The sequence below is a fragment of the Camelus bactrianus genome, chromosome 7 (genome assembly GCF_048773025.1).
Source record: "Camelus bactrianus isolate YW-2024 breed Bactrian camel chromosome 7, ASM4877302v1, whole genome shotgun sequence".
NCBI classification, from domain to species: Eukaryota; Metazoa; Chordata; class Mammalia; order Artiodactyla; family Camelidae; genus Camelus; species Camelus bactrianus.
Window position 1 is genome coordinate 85,411,314 of NC_133545.1, and position 22,323 is coordinate 85,433,636.

Below are 22,323 nucleotides of genomic sequence, written 5' to 3' on the forward strand. Positions count from 1 at the left end.
GAACTTGGGACTTCAGGGCTTGTCAGATGACACTTGAGAACTGCTGTTTTAAACAGGGTTCATGGATGTGAAATGATAAAGGGGCCCTTGTGATGAAGTGGGCTTTAAAGTTCACTTCTACATTTCTTGCCTTTTTTTCTTTAACTTGTCTCTAAAAGTTTACATCTAACAACTTAATCCTTTTAAGAAAAGGAAAACATTTTTGTTATATATTCCCTGCCTCGTGGCACTCTGTACTCTTTGGATCTAGTTTGTACCTAGACTTATCCTATTTTTATATGGAGAAAATTAGTCACTCAAGGCTATCCTTTCTTATATAAATTTATGATGTTTATCCAAGGCTTAAGGTAAGAATTCTGAAGATATTGGTATATTGAGGAAAGACTGTCTCATTGTAATTTAAGTAGTACCATTCAGTAAATTTTTCTTAAAGCCCATGTGTCTAGGACACAATACTGTCATGCATATTTAAACGTCTAGTAAATGGCTGGTTAGACATACATTTTGTTAATGAAAAAATTCATATGTTGAAGAATCATAATTATTCATAAAGCTCTTATGGAATATAGACTGTTTTATAGAGAGTGATGAGTGAATCCAAATAAGTAATACTAGGAAGTTAAAAGTAGAAAAAAGAGAGACAGTGGTTCCCTATGTGAACAGCAATGACATGTAAAGTACAACCAGCTGGGAAGGAGCAGTGTGTATAGGGGGAGAGGAGGACGTGGGGCTGCTGCTCTGGAAAGAGAATTTGTACAAGTTAGTCAAGTTTGCATTGTTATTCACATTCTAATAAGTGGAAACTTTGTTTTCAGATCCTTCAGACTGGGATTCTACTAGTTTGAGCCTCAATAATGAGGCTGGTCAAAGAGCTGAGCATTTGAAAGTTGATAAATGTCCTTTGGTATCACAATCAGTGACCACAAACCAGTCAGCACCCACAGAACTGAGGCAGACGGCCATAGTAGATAAAGACCGGATGAATATTGAAGCCATGTCTCTGTCAGAAGATGCAGCGCTCCGTGGCCTGTGTGAACCACAGCTGCCAGAGAACAGAAGCAGCCAAGAAGGTAATAGAGCAGCATAGAGAACTAGCCATAGTCTACCTGTGCGTGGCTTCACCGTACTCTGACTTTGCAGAAATCACTTTGTGGCAGGATCGCCTTTGTGTTTACTCCTTTTATGCAACCTACAACCAGACAGTACCTTTTGTCATGACATTTACATTCATCCTCTGACCAAAGCAACATATTAAATAGCAAAGAGAATTAGGAGAAAGTAAGTTCGTTCAGACTAGTATTTAGCACGCTCCTGAGAGCGGGTAGGAGGATGATGTCCAGAGCTTTGTGACTAGTTGGGAAACCTAGGTGGACATCCAAAGATACCCTTCTGAAAATATGGTTTCTTAGCTTTATTTTTATCTAGCTCTGAATTTATAAATGTTTCTTATAGCTATATTCAGTGTAACTGAAAAAGCACCTCTGCAACTAAATATCAAAATATTTCTAGTATATTCTCTGCCTTTCTGTATTTTAGAAGTGGCTTTCCCAGCGGTAGTGGCAGTCATTGGGAATTTGCTACACAGGACCTCCTTCTTAACTGTGTCCACGTAGTATATCAGCTTGTTTTATTATTTTTAATGGATTGACAGGGCGAAAAGGATATTGGTTCTTAAGGAGTGCTTTATCACTTAAAAATAATATATGGAATATCAATTCTAATTCTTCTAGGATAGCCAGTCTGTTGATTAACCACATCTAATATGTGTTCTACTTTATATACCAATTAATTTAGTGCCTTAATGAGTGATATAATCAGAGCTGTAGTAGTAAGTCATACAATATTTTTTCTGCTCCTATAGTTTTTTCTTTTCTTTCCTTACCTGTAGAATTAATGTCGTATTTACAAAAGATTCTCAGTTGTCTCCTACAGTAGTGACTACAAGCTATAAACTCAAAATTTTTCTAACAAATACTGTTTATACAAAGATACTTTTAAGAGTTTGTCCTCGGCAGCAGAGGAGCAAAGAGGATAGACATGTAAAGAAATAGTTTACAGTTCAGCTGGTGAAGACACACTAGAAAAGTCTGTGAAGTACCAAGGTAGCTCCAAGGAAAGAGATCCCTGTGTCTCTGCAGAAAGACAGCTGCAATCAAGGAGGACTTCACAGAGCAGGCTGAGTCTTCAAAGAGGAAAAGGAACTTGTCAGAACAATAGAGGGAAACATTTCAGATTAAGGAAAGATAAAAGCATAAAAAGTAACAGTAATTTTGGAAACCATGAATAACATTGCTCTTGAAGCTTGGTATGTTGTTAAAAAGGTACTGTTAGGAGAATAGAGTCTATTGTGACTTTGTATATTTCTACTGTATTTTTAAATTTGGTTTTATTTCTCTTTGTTTTGTTCATGTCTGGTGAATCAATTTGTGAGTGAAACTTTGAGATGTTTGTATGCCTTTAATCTGGTAACATCTAGTATTTCCCAAATAGTTTGTTGAAGTTTTATAGATAATTAGAAGTATTTCTTAAAGAAGTAAATATCCAGCTAAAGATTAAGCTTAATTTAAACTGTCAATTGATGAAATGTGTTTTATGTTTTTATAAAGATGATGCCTTTTATCTAGCTGTTCTAAGTAGGGAATTTTAACTAAGCGTATTCATTTTTTCAGCAGACCCAGACTTACAAAGGGCATCTGAGGAAGAGCAAGAAAGACTTGATGGGAGTGAAAATAACCTCTCACAGGTATGTGAAAATGTAAATTTAAATTTCTTTAATACTGTTTTCTGTGCTTTAATAACACAGTTCAAGAGAAATTGCCTTTCAAAGTAGACTTTTAAAGTCAATAAATAATTATTTAATATTTAGTTTTTAATAGCATTTTATCTAATTACAAAACTTAAAGTATTCTTAGGATCTATAATAATTTATAGTTAAACTTTATCCTTGGAATTGAGGCAAAAAACCTTCCTGAATATTGTTTACTTCTTCCATTTTTATAACTTCCTCACATGATAAAGAGGGTGATATCAAATATTAAATCATGTGATTAAGCAGTTGAAATTGTAAATAATATAGCAGTGATGGCCACCAAGTTAGTTTCATGTAAGGAACAGTCATTCCCAGTGGTCCAAAATTTGCAGTTTCAAATTGCAAGTCATTAATGCCAAGATGAATGATTTCTTCTGTCTTGTGATCTCTATGTAATCGATTTCAGAATCTACAATCAGGGAGAGAATAGGGGTCATAGAGTCAACCCAACTGCCTAGTAAGAGAATCAAACCTTCCAGGATTGGACCTTTGCTGTTAGGGAACAAACAAAAACTTTCTAACTTATTTCATTTCAGGGTAGGAAATCAGTAAGTATTATTAAAAATTCTTTTATTCACTCTCACTAGTGAATGTTAGAGTATAATATAACTCGGTGGATGCAGAGAATACATGTTGAGATAAATCACTATCATACTATATCATTTGCATTAAAATTCAGGAATTTGTTCCTCTTTCTGATTGATGTTAATTGATTTTGGCACCTAATAATTCACAGTTTGCTTATTCTCCAGTTATTACTCCTTTAAAAAAAATCTTTACATCCACTGGAGGGGCTCACTATTTAAGGTATGAGAGGTGAAATATTTTTTAGTGAGGAAATCTTTGTATTGTTAAAAATCTAATCTCTAATTCTTGGTAGATTTAACATGTGTGAATTGTTTAGTTCAAACAGTGACAAAGTTAGGTTTCTGAGTTCCTGTTTTTCTCCTATTTCAAGGCTAAGGCAAGTTATGTTTTACTTCTTAGTTTGTGAGTAGCCAAACATAGATTGGTTTGTTAAATTTTAATTATTTTCTAATTTTTCTTTATCCATACTTGACTACTTAAGGATAAATGTGTTTTACAAGCATGTACTGTGAAAGAAAAGAAATCTGAAGATCAAATCAAGCAGAGTAATCTTTCACTTGTGCATCTGCAAAAAATGCCTAGAGAACCAGAAATGAATATGGAATGTGACAGAAAGGACGTACGTGTATCTTCAAAACATTCTTGTGTGGAGAAGCATGAGGACATGTGGGTCAAACAAGGCAAATTGGACTGGAAAAATACTTCCGAATTTATCACAAAGAAGGCAAATCAGAAAATCAGTAAAATCCTTGAAAAATGCAAAATTACTTTTCATCGTAAGGGAGGGTCACTACGTGACAACTCTGAACTACATGGTGATTTAAAGGAACTACCTTCCAATGTGACAGATAATATATTCGACAGTGAGGAAAAAGATGCACCTGGAGCCTCTGTCTCTGTAGGATCCCAGGCAATCTCTGAACACAAAGAGCCCAGTCTTGAAAAAGTTTTTCCATCTTATTCCAAGTCTGAGTCAACAGAGTATGGTTGCCAGCCATCTTCAAAACTTTATTTAAATGAAAAGAAGTTAGATGAAAGTGATAAGCCGGACAATGAACACGTTTTTAACAAAAATGAGAGTTTTTATAATGATAGAGAAAATGAAGTAAGGAACCGAGTTCCATTTAAAGTGAAAGAAGACCAAGAATTTGATACAAAAAGAAAACAAAAAAGGAACCAAAATACTCACTGGAAATCAGACATTGGCCGTGCACCTCAGGTAAGTGATCCTGAAAGCCTTTTTGGTTTGTGGCTTGCCCGCTCCAGTGAGATGAAACACACGATTCAAATAAAAAGTCACGCTATGTCTGCTGTTTCAAATACTTACAAGAAAACCAAACCAATACAAGACCAGCTCCAGAAGCCATTGCTTGCAGATAACTGCGGTGCTAATAACTAAAATCATGGACCCTGAATTAGGAAATGTGAGTTCTTCTCCATCAAATGGTAACAGAACATCCAAAGTATATCTAAAAGATTTACACCAAGATATGCAAAGGTTTCAGAATGAGGTAGACATGTTACAAGTAGAATTCCTGGCTTTGGAAAAAGAAAATTCAGCTTCAGAAAGAGGTAGAGGTTCCTCTGCTGCTACTCTGTTTTTTTCTCTTTATCAATAATCTCTTCCATTCTGATCCATATTTGATCTGATTTTCCACTTATGAAAATAGCCTATGTATAAAACGGGGTCATCTAAATATGTAATCGTGTAGAAACAGACTATTTCTGCCATCTAAATAACAGGAACTCAGGGAAGTATTTTCCTGGGTTTTGTTCTTTAATCAACCTAAGTCTGTGCCAGTCTTTCGTATGAAGTGGGAAAGTAATTCAGCTGTGTGCCACGTGACCTGAGCCAGAATAAACACGAGTGAAATGGCTTAGGAAATATAATAAGCTCAAGGGTTTTGTTTTTTTGTTTTAATCTATTGGCTTAAATGTAAGTTGCACTTCCATAGGATGGGAAGGAAGCAGTGACTGAGAGAAGGGATACAAGCACACACTCCCACTAAAGTGATCTGTGTATTGTGCTTTAGTGAGTGCGGGCTTATCTGTCTTACTGATCACTGAACACTCAGAATTCCATCATGGCCACTTTGAGATCTTCTTAAGAACAAATACATGTGCTCCCACATATTCTTGAATCACCACTTTCGGGTGTTTCTGTTGAGTCAGACACTTACATTGTATTATGTAATAAAATGTAGTAAGTTTTGACATGTATGATTTTATCATATAGGTAGTATGAACCCTCAGCCAAAAAAATTCAGTATTTATCTCCAAAGGAGAAAACTTGAGTTTTGAGATGCACTGAATGATTTTTTTTTACTTCTAGTAATAGATTTTTAAAATGTGTGTGTTCTTTTGTGTGAGGTGCGAAGAGTGTTAAAGACAGAAATCTGAAGGTGTTCTCCTTTAATAGAAAAAGGAGATGAGCCCTGCCCCTAACTTTGCCAAAGTCACACTTTTAACTTATCTGATCAATTTGATGAATTTATTTGGTAGCTTATTAGATTCAGTGTTACAGAATTGTATCATCTCTTTTGACACTGTAAAATGCTGGGGAATACTGCTTTAGGGAGTTTGGACAAATCACTTAACCTTTCTTGGTTGTGTTCCCGTTTTCAGTAAACAGTGGGGCTAAAGTAGATCATTCATTACTCCTATGCCATCGAGCTATAAAATGGTCATGGTTATTGAATGTGAAATTGGGAAGCATTATTACTTTTGCAGAATTCCACACTTAACCGGCAATTCATCAGTTTCACTCTGCTCCTTTCAGTAAACTTGGGTTTATATATTTTATTAAACACCACTTTTTTGATACCCCAGGATCCAAATGAAATAAGAATTATAAAAAGTAATGGGGAAAGGATAGCTTTAGCACAGAAAGAAGAATGTTTCCTTTCTGTTACTGAAGCACCAAGGTGTGACATCTAAATCTGGCTGTTTAATACAAAATCTAGGTGGTAAAGACAGGAGAGGACAAATTTTATGCCTTTGTCTTTTTATTTCTTTGTCTCTGCCATTCACATGGGGAAGAGTGGATGTAAGAGCACAACACTCAGAAAGTCCTTTTTGAAATTTTAGAAATTCTGTTTCTTTTCCTCAAAGAGAAAGAAGCAGAATTTACAAACATTTCAATGACTTGAAATGGTAAAATTAAAATAAGCACAAAAATATTTTAATCATTGAAATCAGAGCAAACTGAGTCAAGTGATAAAATGAATGAAAAAAAGTCTTTATAATGAATGAAGTAATAATTACCCTTTGTATCAAACTTTCACTGAAGGTTGAAGTAGAAGAGAACAGGAACAAAAGTAGTGAACGGAAAGGATCAGAAACCATGTGTGATGGCAGTTATTACAAAGGATTAACTCAGCAGAGGAAGAGGGGAAAAACTGATGACCAGCAGTTTCCTGCTCTGCAGAAAGGAAATTCTGATAGGTAAGCCTAAATCAGTATTCAACAGTAGGTAAGTATTATTTTCCTAGATACTGTTCACAATTTCTTCCCAGACTCATCTCTCTACTTGCTTCCATGTATTTTGTACTCTTCCTTCCAGGTTCCCAGGACACACCTAAATGCCATGTGCCTAATCTTTGTGCTCACGTTCTAATCTCTTAAGTAGAATAATTTCCTCCTGTCTCCTGCTCATGACCTCCTGTTTATTTTCCCTCTTCTTAAAAGCCTTCCTTATGCTCACTTTAGCTGCTACATGTCAGCTCTTGCGTATCACATTGTATCATAATTGTGTATCTGTCTTTGAAGCAAGAATTTGTGTTTCCTTGCATATGGTTGGCACTTGATAACCATTTTGTGAATTAATAAATGATTGAAGATAGGTAAGAGTTGGAACTTTACAAAAATTGTTGTTTTTTAATTTATCAGTAGAATTATTTTTTAAAAATTGGCTTTTTTATGGATTGTTTTACAGTAGCTGTCCTGGCTTGTGTATGACGGAAGTAAAGAATAAAAGTGGAAAACGGACATTAAAAGCATCTGTGACTTCACGTGTACTTGCGAAGACTGCCTCGCTGGCTGGTGGTCTCCTACACGTGAATGACAACAGCAGTTTAAGTGAAGGAGATCAAGATTGTGGCAGGTAAAATCTACAAATTCTTTATTTCTAGGCGAAGACGTATTAGCAGTGATTACCTTCTCTGGAAATAGAACAGCAGCATATAGTGCAAAGGCCAAGGCAAGAGGATTCTCCACTGTGTTGGAGGAACTCTGCCGAAAGGCTAAGATGAGGACAAGTGCCTTTGACTGAAAGTAGTTTCAATAATACGTCCCCATGGAAGCCGGGCTGCAGTGAGTCAGTGTGAACAGCCCCTCAGAGGACATTTCCTGGGAAGGCAGGAGAGGACTAGGCGATAACTGAAGGGGAACATGGGGCTCGTGGGGGTTCCCTTTCTTTTTTTAATGATGACATGGTAGTTTGTAGACCATGTCTGTATGCTGTTGGATGTGATTCCATAGAAGACATGTTTTTCAATTTCATCTTGTTTGCATTTCTGGTATTAGAAAGTGTATTGATTGTACTGTGTTATCTTTAAAATACTGTAGTAAGCTTCTGTTCATGTATAGTTTTGTTGTAAGGTCTTATTCATTAGTTCTGAAGCGTAATCTTACACAATTGAATATTCAGATAATGACTTTAAAGTTACACCATTGTCCATAGATTTTTAAAAATTGTATACTCATAATAACTATACAAACACTTAGGCCATACTGAATAGGGTTTAATCATTCCTTGATGATTCTAGATTTTATAGTGTCCTTGACAGTATCATCATGAGTGGCTGTGGTTTTGTATGCTATTGTAAAATACCAGATTCTATTAACTTAATATTTGTTTAGATTCTAGGAAGAACGGGAAGGTTTTGTTTATATACAATAGAATAATAAACTATTAACAATCTATCACAGATGATTACTTTTGGATTACTAAGTTCTAAATTAAAAAAGCCATCATGCTCCATAAGGACATGTCAAATGCATGAACAAACAGCTGAATGGATAATGAATGCCTGCTGATTAATGTCTTTAGCAAAAGCAAATCTTTATTAAAAGTAGATTTCCAGTATTGCCTAGTTCTAAAGTCTTTTTATTTTTAAAAAATAGGTGTTAAGATTCAGAAATTATTATTTTAACATTTTTTTATTGAGTCATAGTCGTTTTGCAATGTTGTGTCAAATTCCAGTGTAGAGCACAATTTTTCAGTTATACATGAACATACATATATTCATGGTCACATTTTTTTTGCTGTGAGCTACCATAAGATCTTATATATATTTCCCTGTGCTATACAGTATAATCTTGTTTATCTATTCTACATTTTGAAATCCCAGTCTGTCCCTTCCCACCCTCTGCCCCCTTGGCAACCACAAGTTTGTATTCTATGTCTGTAAGTCTGTTTCTGTTTTGTATTTGTTTTGTTTTGTTTTTGTTTTTAGATTCCATATATGAGTGATCTCATATGTTTTTTTTTCTTTCTCTTTCTGGCTTACTTCACTTAGAATGACATTCTCCAAGAGCATCCATGTTGCTACAAACGGCGTTATGTTGTCAGTTTTTATGGCTGAATAGTATTCCATTGCATAAATATACCACATCTTCTTTATCCAGTCCTCTGTTGCTGAACCTTTAGGCTGTCTCCATGTCTTGGCTATTGTAAATAGTGCTGCTAGGAACATTGGGGTGCAGGTGTCATTTTGAAGTAGGGTTCCCTCTGGACATATGCCCCAGAAATTATTATTTATAATTATACCTAGATACAGAATAATAATAGAGATTCATTTACTCCATTAGTTAAAAATACTTAAATGTTATTTTCTTCGCATACTGTGAAGTGCAAGTATTGAAGCCAGATTGCCTGGGTTGGAATTCTGGGCAGACATAGGGGCTTCGACAAATGACTTAGCCTTTCTGTGCCTCATTTTCTTCCTGGGTAAAGTACCTAATGTATTACCTACCTCCCAGGATTGTTGTGAGGATAAAAATGTCTTTAAGACATGTAAAGTGCTGATAATAATGCACAGCAGTTGCACACTAAGTCCTCAAAAAAGCTAATACCATGATTATTAGAAAAGGGTTTCTTTCATATAAGGACTTAAGTAATACTTTCCAAATGGGTTTTATTGTCATAAAAGCCAGTTTTTATTGAAAAAGACAACAACAATAAAATCCTGGTACATTTTTTCCTATCAATACAGGTAATGTTATGTTCTTCCTTTTCCTTTGCTTGTCCTCTTGATCTAAATTTAATACTTTGTTAATAATATAATTGATATACTTTCTTTGTCCTTTAGTGTTACTGTTTCATTTAATCCCTTTTATTGAAAATTAATTATCAATGCAAAGATTTTTATATAAAAAATAATAGATGTACATATTTCTTGTATTTTCAATATTTAGTATTTGGCTTAAGTGAATTTTTCTTTTTTCTTTTTTCAGGTCTTCAAAGAAAACGTCTACTAAAAAGGACCAGGTATAGTAAAATATTAATTATAAAAGTATTTTCCTGTAGTAAAAAAATTTATAAAAGAGTGGAAAAACAGAAAATCCTCCTTTGTTGTAGAGACATTTACTTAAAAATAATTTAGAAACGCTATAGATTAAGTTAGCCTTTTGACAAAAATCAGTTCTTTTGAGAAGTGTCTGTGTGTTTGCTCTCATAAAAAGATGGATATCTATCACCTCTGTACACTGAGCATATTTTATAACTATGTTGGAGACACTGTGAAATAGCATTATTTATTTGTAGGTCAAAGAGCAGATGAATTCTGTGGATGGCCTCGATGACTTAACTCTGTCACCAGAAACAGCTTCCAAGGATTGCGACTCCGTTTTCCCTAATTATAAGAATACCCTGAGGCTAATCGAGCAACTTGGTCCGGAGAGTAAAGGTAGGACCCCCGTATGACTACACAGCCTTTTTAAGTGTCTCGTGGTAACGTGTGCACACCTAGTACTGCCCAGGGAGCACGGCTCTGTTACAGTCCGCTGCGTCTCAGAAACCTGCTTTGTGTCAAAGCAGAAGCAGACGTGTTGTGCGCTGCCAGCCAGGGGCTGTGACCGTTCCCACTCCCTGTGCTTTCTGTTGACTCTGCTGCTCCTACGCCTTCACCCAAGGTCAGGGTATCACTACTTCCCTCCTAGAACGCTGAAATCACCTCAGGACTTTCTTCTCCGCCATTCCGCCTCCTGGAACCTTGGTCTACACCGCAACCATGATTACTAGATAGTTTTTAAAATTCAGATCTTTGTTACCCCCTTATTTAAAATCCAGCTACTGCTTCTCACAGCTCCATGGTTAAAGGCCACAGTCCTCTGGCTTCATCTTGTTTCCTTTTATTACCCTTCTTTCCACATGAATTTTAGAATCAGCTTGTCAGTGTAAAAAAAAAAAAAGTCTGCTAGTGTCCTGGAAATGAGATGTAGATTATGTTGAATCTGTAGATTAATTTGGGGAGAACTGACTTCTTAACAATATGGAATTTTTAACCCCGAACAAAGTTTATTTCTCCGTTTACATAGGTCTTCCTTGATTTTCTCACTAATATTTTAGAGTTTTTAGTGTCTGGGTCTTTCCGTCTTTTATGAGTTTACCTGTATTTCTTATTCTTCAGTGTGGTTATAAGTCGTATATTTTTATTTATTTGTTTGTTTTAAAATAATGTATTTTAAGTTTTATTTTCTGATGATAGAAATACAGTTGATTTCTGTATACTGACTCTGTGCCCTCCAACCTGACTGAACACATTTGTTAATTCTAGTAGCCTTTTTATGGATTCTCTCAGATTTTCTATGTAACCAAAGGTGGTCAAGATTTTTCTTCTTTAAACTACTGTCTTACTAAAGATAGTTCACATTTAAGACTTGCAGCCAGTAAATACATTCTCTGTTACAGCTAGTCAGCTCTGTCACCGTTGCCAACAAGAGTAGCCATAGACAATACACAAGTTAATGGATGTGGCTGTATTTCAGTTAAACTTTATTTACCAAAGCAAGCAACAGCCCACAGGTTGGAGTTAGCTGACTCGTACCATGTAATCATATTCTCCGCTGATTAGCAGACAGTTTTACCTCTTCATTTACCATCTAGATGTCTTTTGCTTCTTTATTTTGCCTGATTGCACTGGCTCCAGTATAGTGCTGAATAGAAGGAGTAAGAGAAGCCATTCCTGTCCGGTTCCTCACCTTCTGGGAAAAGCGTTCCGTTTTTCACCATTGCGTATGGTGCCAGCTGTAGGCTTAGCACAGATCTTTGTCATAGTGAAGACGTTCCCTTGGTTCCTAGTTTGCTGGAAGTTTTTATCAGGAATAGATGTTGAGGTTTGGCAAGTGCCTCTTTTAATCCACTGACATGATCATATGGTTTCATTTTTAGTTTGTTAATATGATGAATAACATTGATTTTTACATGTTAAAACAGCCCTGCATTCTTGGGATACACCCCACTTGGTCACGATGAATTATCCTGTATTGTTGGATTTAATTTGCAAATGTTTTGTTTAGAATTTTTACCTCCATTTTCATGACATTAGTTTTCTTTCTTGTAATATCTTTGTCTGGTTTTGGATTCAGGGTAATGTCAGTTTTATAGAATGAGGACATATTTCTTCCTCTTCATTTTTTGAGGATTTGTGTAGAATTGGTATTAAATTTTCCTAAAGTATTTGGTAGAATTCACCAGTGTAACCATTGGGACTGGAATTTTCTTTGTCGTAAGGTCTTTAAATAGGACTTTCGTTTTGGTTTTTAAGATACAGGGCTTTTTAGCTTATTTGTTCTTTCTTAATTGAGCTTTTGTAATTTCTCTCTTTCAAGGAATTTTACCCACTTCATCTGAATTGTCAAATTTATTTGCATAGTGTTCATAATATTAGTCATTTTAATATCTGCAGAGCTTAGAAGAATGTCTTCCACGTTATAGATGCTCAATATCCATTTGTTCAATGTATGGATGAATGAATGTGAAAATGCACAGTCTTTTATACACAAAAATTATTCATGTATTTTGTTTCTATTTTTGTTTTCTTCCTAATGCAGATTCTGATAGGTTATTGAAAATTCAGGATCCAGTTGATGCATTCAGATCAACAGAACATAAAGAATCTGACTGTGCACTACTTAGAGGAAAAATTAAAGAAATGGAAAATAAGGTGAACTGGCTACACACAGAGCTGCTGAAAACAAGAGAAGCAAAATCACAGTTAAAACTTCAAAATGTGGAGTGGGAACGAGAGCTCTGCCACATGAGGTAATGAATTTCTTGGTTTTAAAGAAATATTTGAACTCTTTACATTTACTTTAATGCTGTAGGTATGTAGGAGAAGTCTTATAATTGTTAACTTACCTTTTGGGATTTTACAGGGGAGAAAACTTCATTAATACTGTGGAATATGAGACTCTTGGAAATAACAAGGCAATATATATATATGTATCTCCTCATTCTATATTTCTTTAAAAAAAAATCTTTGATCCTTATTTCTCAGTTGTCCTCCAGAAAGTTTACATTACTTTACATTCCCACTTGCAGAATTATGAAATGACCATTTTTCTCAAGGCAGAAACTTCAAAAAAAAATTATGCAGTTTGATTCTTAACATATGAATGGATGGACTAAAAAGTGAAGTGGAAAGTGATTACTGGTTAGTTTATTCAGCATCTCTCTCATACAGAGATAAGATTAGTTCAAAGGTCTATGCTGAAAGCATGGATTACTCTTTATTTTTTAATTACTTACTACGGATCCTGCCTTGTACCAAAAGGGATTTAAAAATGATTTACTAAATAAATAATATTCAACAAGGTAAGTTCAAAGTGTTGCAAAAGAAGAAACAAAGTGTAGGGCATCAGGGAGTAGGCTCCCCAGCCTCGCCTTGGATTATGCTAATTAGCGGGTTTGTGCTCTGGGAAAGACACCTGTGGATGTCACCTTCTGCTGGAGGCCATGTAGGAGTCCCTGTAATACTTCAGGAAGTTGAAATTTTCTCTCTCATGAACTTGCAAACTTGTTTCTAAATAGCAGCTTCTCTTTTAACTAGTAACTCAATTCTCTGTCCCAATGAAGGAGTAATTTATGACTATGTGGGGAAAAAAGGGTAATTTTCAATTCAAACCCTACTGAATAATTGCAAAATTTCTTTCCTACACTATTGACAGAGTTACTCTTGACTGAAACTCAGTAGCATTATGTCTTTTCATTGCTACTTTTCAAATTGTGTGTGTGTGTTTGTGTGTATGTGTGTGTGTGTGTGTGTGTATAGATCTATCTTTATGAAGAGATTGAAGTGAGGAATTTAAAATGTGAGACTTAGAAATGAAAAAAAAATTGAGACCATAGAAACTCCATTAGGGTAATAAATTAGCATGTGAAGAACCGTATCATAAAATGAACTCTTTATTTTCTAACAAAATAAATTTTAAGGTAAGCATATTTCACTGCAGATTGACATTAGAACAAGAAACAAAGAAGAAGAAAAATGCTTATATATTATATGAAAAATCTAAGGATGACTTAAAAAGAAAAGAGAAACAATACAATGAGCAAGTTTCCATGAACCAACAACTTGAAATCACTGCCCGAGCACTAGAATGCAAACTGAAGAGCATAAGGAATAAACCAAATCAGGTAAATTAGTCTTAATGTGAAAATTTCATATCTCTAACACTGTTTCATCAATATTATTTACAATATTCTTTTGAATTAATCTATATTTTCATTTAAAACAAATAAAAGTTATCTCATCCTAAATATGAACTATGATATTTAGAGCTTAATTTACTAATTTCTTGGTGTTCTCGGCATCTAATAGATGCTCTGTGTCTTTTCTGAATGAAGGAATGGAAGTTAAATTGAGCTTAATCATCAACGTAAGGATTGATGGTTTTGGTCCATTCAACAAAGTAACAAGTCTAATTCTTAATTTTGGCTTTTTGAAGTTAAAATCCAGGCTAAATTGCCTTGAGACTATGATGGAACTGGTTAAATGCCTTATAAAGAAATTTTCTCTCACTGGGATTTCAAAATTTGTAGATACTGACAGGCATATGCAGAATAGATAAACAAGATTATACTGTATAGCACAGGGAAATATATAGAAGATCTTGTGGTAGCTCACAACAAAAAAAGTTACAATGAATTTATATATGTTCATGTAAAACTGAAAAATTGTGCTCTACACTGGAATTTGACACAACATTGTAAAATGACTATAACTCAATTTAAAAAGTGTTAAAAAAACTTTTTCTTTCACAATACTACATCCCTTGTGTTTTTGCTCTGTGATGAATTTAGCTGTCACGTATATTAGAATTTGAGTTATTTCTGTGCATTAGAGATCCCTGTGCTTAAAAAGACTACTTCTTTTTAACAGGTTTAAAAATTTTTTTTTTTAAAGATTCCCCTCCTAAGCTTTTTTTTGACTTTTTTTCATAGTATAAAACCCAAAACCTAATGAAATATGTCTCCAGGTTTTAGAAGAGCGAAATGATGCTCAGAGACAACTTTCTCGAGAGCAGAATGCCAGAGTAATACAAGATGAAATCCTGGCCCATCATCTTTCCCAACAAAAGGAGGCAGAAAAGGCTAATAAGAAAATGAATGCTGAGGTATTTTCTTTAGTCATCTTCAAACATGTGTGTGTATGAATTTGTATACTTACATAGTTTAAAAACCAATACTGTAGGTACAGAAAGTATAGAGGGTTTTAAAAGCCTATATATGTAAATATATTTTCTGGAGGTTTCATTTCTGGTCCATTGGATAAAGCAATATTCTGAATTCAAATCCATTTGCCGGCAACAGTGACGTAGTAACATTCACAATGGCCTCATCCAAGGAGGGGCTGTTAATATTGTCCATAGGAATCGATGAACTTTCCATTATTTCAAAACTGTTGCTACTAACGGCAGGCATTTTAGTTTCTGGCAGTGATCTCACTCCTTTGATAGATAGATGATTGGAGAGGTTACTTTATCATTTCCACTGATGGTAAGGAGGGAAAAGTATAGCCAGTTCAGAAACCGTAGTTTGAGTGTCATTCTCCTACGTGTGATAAAAGTAACGCTCTGCTCCATGTGGTATCCGATTTCAGTACGAGGAGCTTTTGAATATAGTGATAGATATGCCGTAATCTGTGCTTAGTGATAATTTATTGATCAGTATTTTATTTTTAGTAAAACACTCCACTGTGTTTCCCTGCTATTTCACATCCGTTACTGTTATAAACACCATGAAGAAGAAAAAAAATTATTGCAGAAGCAAATAGTCTCCTGATTTTCTAAGAAGAGCTCTGTAAATTTGACCTTCTTTACCTTTAGTGTATTCACCATTAGGGAAATAGAAGGCTTCTCTTGTGTTTATGTATTTATCCTAGAGAAGTAGCTTTGGTTTGGTGTAAGAGTCAGAGAGTCAGAAGCCCTGGGGGAAACCCTGCAGCTTGCTTGTGTTTTTAACCCTTTATTCCGGAATTGTCACAGCTAACTGAGTTAACTGATGTTTGTAGACGTGCTCGGTACAGTGCTTAGATTTATCACTTATCCGTAGATGTAATTCTTATAACTCACTCTAAAAATGTTAGAAAGGGAGAATATTTATGGAATATTCTCAGGAAAAAAATTTTTAGGAAATTTAACCTGTCCCAATATATACAGAGCTAAGGCACTTACTTTGGGGGTAGCTGTAAAGGCTAGATGTCAGATACAATTTTTAAGTATAGTCAGATTTATTCATTTTTTATTTTAAGCCTTTTGGGTTTGTTGTATTTCAGAGAAAGAAAGGCCTTTCCAGTTCTGAGCTTCTTAAACATCGTTTTGTGGTTTCTTTTTTACTTTCATGGATTCACTATCTTTAATTAAATTTTTGAACTTTTGGGGATTTCTGCTTGTTCAAAGTTTGAGATTTGTATCCACCTTAAGTTTTTCCAGTTGGATACCCAGTTATTGCAAACTTTTTGTTGTGTAAACTTAGAGACTAGTCTTTCACTTCAAAGGAAATTATGATATGTCAGTTTATTGCGTACAGTTCAAAGAGTAAGAGATGAGGGGTTTCACTTACAGGACACAAAGGATTTTGAGCTGTCTGACCCAGAAGATAACAACGAGGTGCTTCCTCAGCAACTTCCTGAAGCTGGAAGTCAATTCCGTGGCCAAGAAATGGAGCTCCATCCCAGGAGAGATGCTCTTAGACCAATGACATTGGTATTACAATGTGTGCATAGAGACCGAGGCCAAGCCCAGCGTTCAAACAAGGGAACTGAACCCTTGTCTCAGAGCAAACAAGGGGAAGTCAACAAATACATTGGAAAGCAGGCGTTCTTGGAAAAGAGAGTATATGAACTACAAAGTGAAAACATGTTGCTTCGACAGCAACTGGAAGTTGCTCAAAATGAAGCCAGAAGTAAAAAGACAATACTTAATATCCCAGAGCCGTTTCCTGATCACATGGGAAAACTTGAAGCCATGAGCAAACGAGTTCTGATGCTGGAGGAAGGAAACAAGGAATTAATCAGTGAATACAAATGTTTAAAAGACAGACTGTATCAGTATGAAACTGACAGAGCAGAAATGAAAGTAAGTACCCAGAAGGAGAACTAATTTTCAGACTTCCTCAAAGAAAATTCAAAGTAGTATCTGATGAAAGCTAAACGTTGAAACTAGTTGAATATAAAAAATGTGTGGGCTATAAATATATACACTGTAAAGCAGCCTAAAAGCATATCTTGTATCCAGCAAACAAAAATTAGACCTGAGAGGTGCTTTGCTTTGAGTAAAGATGCTGTGTCACCTGAAATTCTAAGAGATTAAGCTATAAGTTGTTGACGGATACAGGCAGGTCTTAGTAATTTACTCTTAAAGTGCCCAAATCATTTTATGTCACATTTTAGTATCGTGATGAAGCAGGTAAATGCTCAGACCTAAAATGAGTATTTTGAAATTAAGATTCAGTTGTGTGAATAAAAAAAAGTAAAAGAAAAAAGAGAGAGAAAACATTCAATTGTGTGGATTATCTTGACAGTCAAATCCAGATTTCCCAGATGAACTGATGTGTAAATGCTGTATCTTGCAGTACTTTTCATTCAGTAGCTTTTCATATGCTTTTAATTTAGTTGATATAATTTTTTTATTCATGTCAATTGGAATTAAATTTAGAAATATTTCCATCTCAAATCATGTGTTGTTATGACCTCTCCACTCCTTAAAGGCATCTACTTTTCATTCAGTCATAATTTGGGGCAAATGTAAATTTTAGCAAAACTGTGTTTGACTATTTATAATTTACTTTGAATATTTTTTCAAATAATTTGCTCACAATTCTCATTTCAAGGCTCAGTTACTGTCATTTGGATCTAAGTTTGTCCAGTACAGAGGAACTGGAGCGCTCTGTGATGTACGAGTTTGGCAGTGGGGTCCCATTTTCAGACTGAGGAGGAAGCAGCCAGAGTCCTGGGTGGCAGGAAGGGAGTGAGTGGGAGGGGTGGGGGGAGCTGTAGGAGCTGCAGTCCAGGAGGCAGGGGAGACCAGGTTGTCTCGGGTCCCCAAAGGCCATTGGAATAACCTCGTTTTTACTGTGAGATAGGAGTCTATTGGAAGGATTTAAACACCAGATTGAATATGTGAAGAACTCTGAACTTAAGCCTCTAATGAGAAAGAGGGAGAATGTTCCACAGTGTGGAACTTACCACCACTCATCCCACCCACACACTCGTTTCTGTTTGAGACTTCAGTGGGGGTAAAGCTCGGCCACTTCCTGGGAGGGGCAGGGAATGGCTGGAGGGGCTGCATCCATTGTCTAAGTTAACTTTCTGTCGGTAAGGCAGGAGGGTCACACCTTCTGTGTCTTTAATGAAATTCAGTAAACAGGAATGTGTGCCTATGAGGAAAAGAAGGCGAATTGATGTCTGTGGGGATATTTCTCAAAGTCCATATGTTGGAGTTACATATTATTATTGTAACTTTATGATAAGGTGACTTAAAAATCAGTAACAGAGTTATCTTTTTAGGCCCGTATGAGACAGCTTCAAGAAAAACTGACTGACACCCGAAAGAAAGTGTCCATGTTGGAAGCATCCCTGGAGGTGACGGCGCATCATCAGACTGATGTAGAAGCTGAGACACAGGAGTCAGAGAGGAAATCACATCAAACTGCGAACCCAGTACGTGTGAAATTCAGCATGTCGGCCGTGAGTGTGCAGCGCAGAATGTTGCAGGACACTAGCTTTTCAGAAGGGACAGCTTTCTTTTGCATCTTCATTATAATTACACTTTTATTGTCTTTATGATGCACTTGTTTCTTAAACTTTGACTTTCATCCTGCCATTTCTTTATATATTTTTTTCTTACAATATTTACCCTTAGAGAAGTTGAAAATTATACATCTTTCCTCACAGAAGTTAACTTTTTTTTCCTATTAAACAGTATTTTTTAGTGATCTCTCACCACAATGAGGCAAGCTAGATAAAATCAGAGGATAATGTTTGATGGCATGTTCCAGAAAATTGTCATGTCTCGTCTTCACTTTTGTGAATGGATATAGAATCCGTGTGTATTTATTTCATGGATTTCAGAGTAACTTGTGCAGAAAGGTCATTATACAAACCAGTTGAAGTTAGGCATTGCCTTCATTTTCTCTTCATTTTAGACATGTCAAAGCATGGAGAAGTGCAGATCATGTCTGTACACTCAAAATAGAGAATTAAGAAACTTTTCTAGATCCTGCCTTTGGATTTTTTTTTTTTTTTACTTTATTGAGATACAATTCACATATTATAGGGGGGATTGCATAACTCAAGTGGTAGAGTGCATGCTTAGCATACACAAGGTCCTGGGTTCAATCCCCTGTACCTCCTCTAAAAATAAATACTTAAAACCTAATTACTTCCCTCCACCAAAAAAAAAAAAAAATTCACGTGTCATATAAGTCACCCATTTAGGATGCATAGTTAGTATCTCCTAGTATATTCAGAGATGTGCAGCTGTCACCACAGTCAATTTTAGAACATTCCCATCACCCTGAAAAGAAAGCCTGCATCCCTTGGCCATCACCCTCAGCCCCCCATCTCCCTCAGCCCCAGGCAACCACCAGTCTGACTTCTGTCTCTACAGATGTGCCTGTTCTGGGTGTTCCCCATGAATGAAATCACATGCTGTGTGGTCCTTCATGATTAGCTTTTTTCATTTGACAAAACGTCTTCAAGTTTCATCCATGTTACAGCACTTGTCGGTATTTCCATTTCTGTTTATTGTCAAACGTTACTCAGTTGTGGGGCTAAACCGTTTATCCATCCATCAGTTGATGGACTTTTGGGTTGCCTCTGCTTTTTGGCTATTGCTAACAATGCTGCTGTGAACATTTCTGTCCAAGTTTTGGTGTAAACATGTTTCCATTTCTTTGGGGAACATAAGAATGGAAATGCTGTCGTATGGGTCATATGGTAACTCTGTTTAACCTTTTGAGGAACTGCCATACTGTTTTCCAGAGTGGCTGCACCATTTAACATTTTTATCCAAAGTGTATAATTTTCCCAATTTCTATGCATTCCTGTCACGAGACTGGTCATCAGCTCTCCTGGTAGGTGTGAACTGGCATCTCATTGTGGTTTTGATTTGCATTTTTCTGATGACTAAGAATGTTGGGGGTCTTTTCATGTGCTTATCTATTTGTGTATCTTCTTTGAAGACCTGTCTGTTCAGGTTTTTGCCCATTTTGAAATTGGATTATCTTTTGATGATGGAATTGTAAGAGTTCTTTTTGTATCCTGGGTGCAAGTCTTTGATCAGATGTAGGATTTTCAAGTATTTCCTCCTGTTCAGGAGCTTGCCTTCTTACCTCCTTGATGGTGTCTTTTGAAGAGTAGAAGTTTTAAATATTGATGAGGTTCAGTTAATCTATTTCTGTCTTTTATTGTCCTATCTAAGAAACAAGTGCCAGATCCAGTCATGAAGACACACGCCTGTGTTTTCTTCTAAGAATTGTGTAGTTTTAGCTCTTTCATTTTGAGTTAATTTTATATATATTGTATGAGGTAGAGGTCGAATTTTGTTCTTTTGCATGTGGATATCCAGTTGTCCCAGTACCACTTGTTAAAAAGACTATTACTGTCTCGTTCAGTTATTTGACACTCGTATTGAAAATCAATTGACCGTAAATGTGAGGGTTTCTTTTAGATTCTCAGTGGTGATGCATTGATCTATGTCTGTCCTATGCCAGTACCAATTCAGATGTTATGAGAACTCTTTCCGAGTCATCTTGCATATTACCAGTTGTTTTACATAATAATAAAAAGTCAGTGTCGCGGAATGTCTGTAACTCTATTTCTGTGGAGATCTGCTGCTTCCTGAAGGGGCCTGTGGCCAGCTTACGCCTTGGTGACTCTGTGACATGACAGAAAGTAGGCTTGCAAAGATAAAGTCCATTCCTTCCCCCCCTCATTCAGACCTTTAGTTTCTCGCCCAGTGCCTCCCACTTCACTCCAGTTTCCATGAAATCATGGTCACGGGATCTGCTGACTCAGTCTGCAATATACTTCATTATGTTGCACTCATTATAATTCATAGACTCACCCATAGATTTCTAGAGGCAAAAGATTAAGCCTGGAAAAGATTAATTCAACCTTCCTCTTTGGAAGCCTCTCTAATCCATCATCTTGTGGTTCACGATAAAGTCCTCTTTTGGCTTGGTTCTTGTGTGTAACGCTGGTGCCGATCTTGTTCTTGGTGTAGATCCTGCATTCTCAGCTCCCTGTGTCTACCTCCTTTTACTCAAAAAGAGAGATGCCTAGCTGTATTCTATAGCTTAATGCATAATTAATGAAATAAATATTTCATCCCATCCAAGGAAAATTATTCAAGAGTACAGCTGTTAAAAATTAAATAATATTCAATCAGTTTATCAGAAACAGGTAACAGATTTGTAATTTGAATTTCAAAAGTTCAAAGCCAATCTGTGTGATATGGAGAAGCATTGTACTACAACATGAAGCTGAGACAGTCTTACCTTCCCTTACAAACAAGCTTTTAAGGTAAAGGAAAAATTGTATTTAAATACTGCCAAAGGACACTACATTTATGGTTCCATAATATTTTATTTTCTCTCTGAGGAAAGGAAAATGAAGAGTGAGTGCTAGATTAGTAAGTTCTCAAAGCTGCCTGTCTCTTGGAATTTCAGTTAATTGAAATGAGGTAAAAAGGCTGATTTTGATAAACTATTTCTAGTTTTTCAATTATTAGACTTCAAATCCTGTCTCCTTGCTTACCAGTCTTCCTTATCCTCAAAGTTGAGGGGAAATTGTGAAATACATGCCTATTTGTAAGAATTTGTAATTGGAGGGAACTCTAAAGTATCTTCCTTCTCGCTAGTTCTTAGGTCTTTCAGTTATCTGCTTCTTCTCATCAGCACTTTGTCATTAGTAAGTTAATCTCAACGTTGGTTACATTCCAGTTTATAGGAGACCAGTTTCTACTATATTTAAGTTACATTTCTTACTATCTTTTTTCATCCACTTTTCTGTTTATCTGTTTTTGCCTAACAAACTCCCCAAAGTTCAGTGGCTTAAATAAGCATTTATTTTGTTCACAACCTACACTTAGGAAAAGTGTGGCCAAGACAGCCGGCCTCTATTCCTCTCAGCTTCAGGTGGGGCAGCTCAAAGGCGAGGGGCTGGAATCACTTGAAGATTCATCCATTGATGTCTGATGGTTGATGGTGGGCTGTGGCTTTGGTGGGGCAGGCAGGTGGACCACCTCCCCTGGAACACCTAAGCTGTCTCTGTGGCCTGAGCTTGCCCACCTGAGACTAGGTTCCAGGGTTAAGAGCGAGGCAGAAGCTGAATTGCCTTTTCAAACCCGCCCTGCAGTTCACTGGGTGCCACTTCACTGTTTCTGTTCATTAGGAGCAGGGCACTTAAGGTTGGCCCATA

At 36.1% G+C, this 22,323-nt stretch overlaps 1 protein-coding gene across 10 annotated transcripts in view; it reads left to right on the plus strand.

The window, feature by feature from the left end:
* The window catches only part of LOC141578203 (coiled-coil domain-containing protein 144A-like), a 136,650-nt gene that overhangs the window by 102,212 nt on the left and 12,115 nt on the right, over positions 1-22,323 (plus strand). For 7 of the 10 annotated variants that reach the window (XM_074367782.1, XM_074367783.1, XM_074367785.1 and 4 more), the window contains 12 exons: positions 816-1,070; positions 2,670-2,743; positions 3,879-4,616; positions 6,687-6,841; positions 7,332-7,499; positions 9,854-9,887; positions 10,164-10,305; positions 12,452-12,662; positions 13,853-14,036; positions 14,879-15,016; positions 16,466-16,978; positions 18,409-18,588. In XM_074367782.1, coding sequence (XP_074223883.1) covers positions 816-1,070; positions 2,670-2,743; positions 3,879-4,616; positions 6,687-6,841; positions 7,332-7,499; positions 9,854-9,887; positions 10,164-10,305; positions 12,452-12,662; positions 13,853-14,036; positions 14,879-15,016; positions 16,466-16,978; positions 18,409-18,588 — 2,792 coding nt within the window. The remainder of the gene's footprint in view (positions 1-815; positions 1,071-2,669; positions 2,744-3,878; positions 4,617-6,686; positions 6,842-7,331; positions 7,500-9,853; positions 9,888-10,163; positions 10,306-12,451; positions 12,663-13,852; positions 14,037-14,878; positions 15,017-16,465; positions 16,979-18,408; positions 18,589-22,323) is intronic. The other 3 variants (XM_074367787.1, XM_074367786.1, XM_074367788.1) reach the window with 3 other exon arrangements.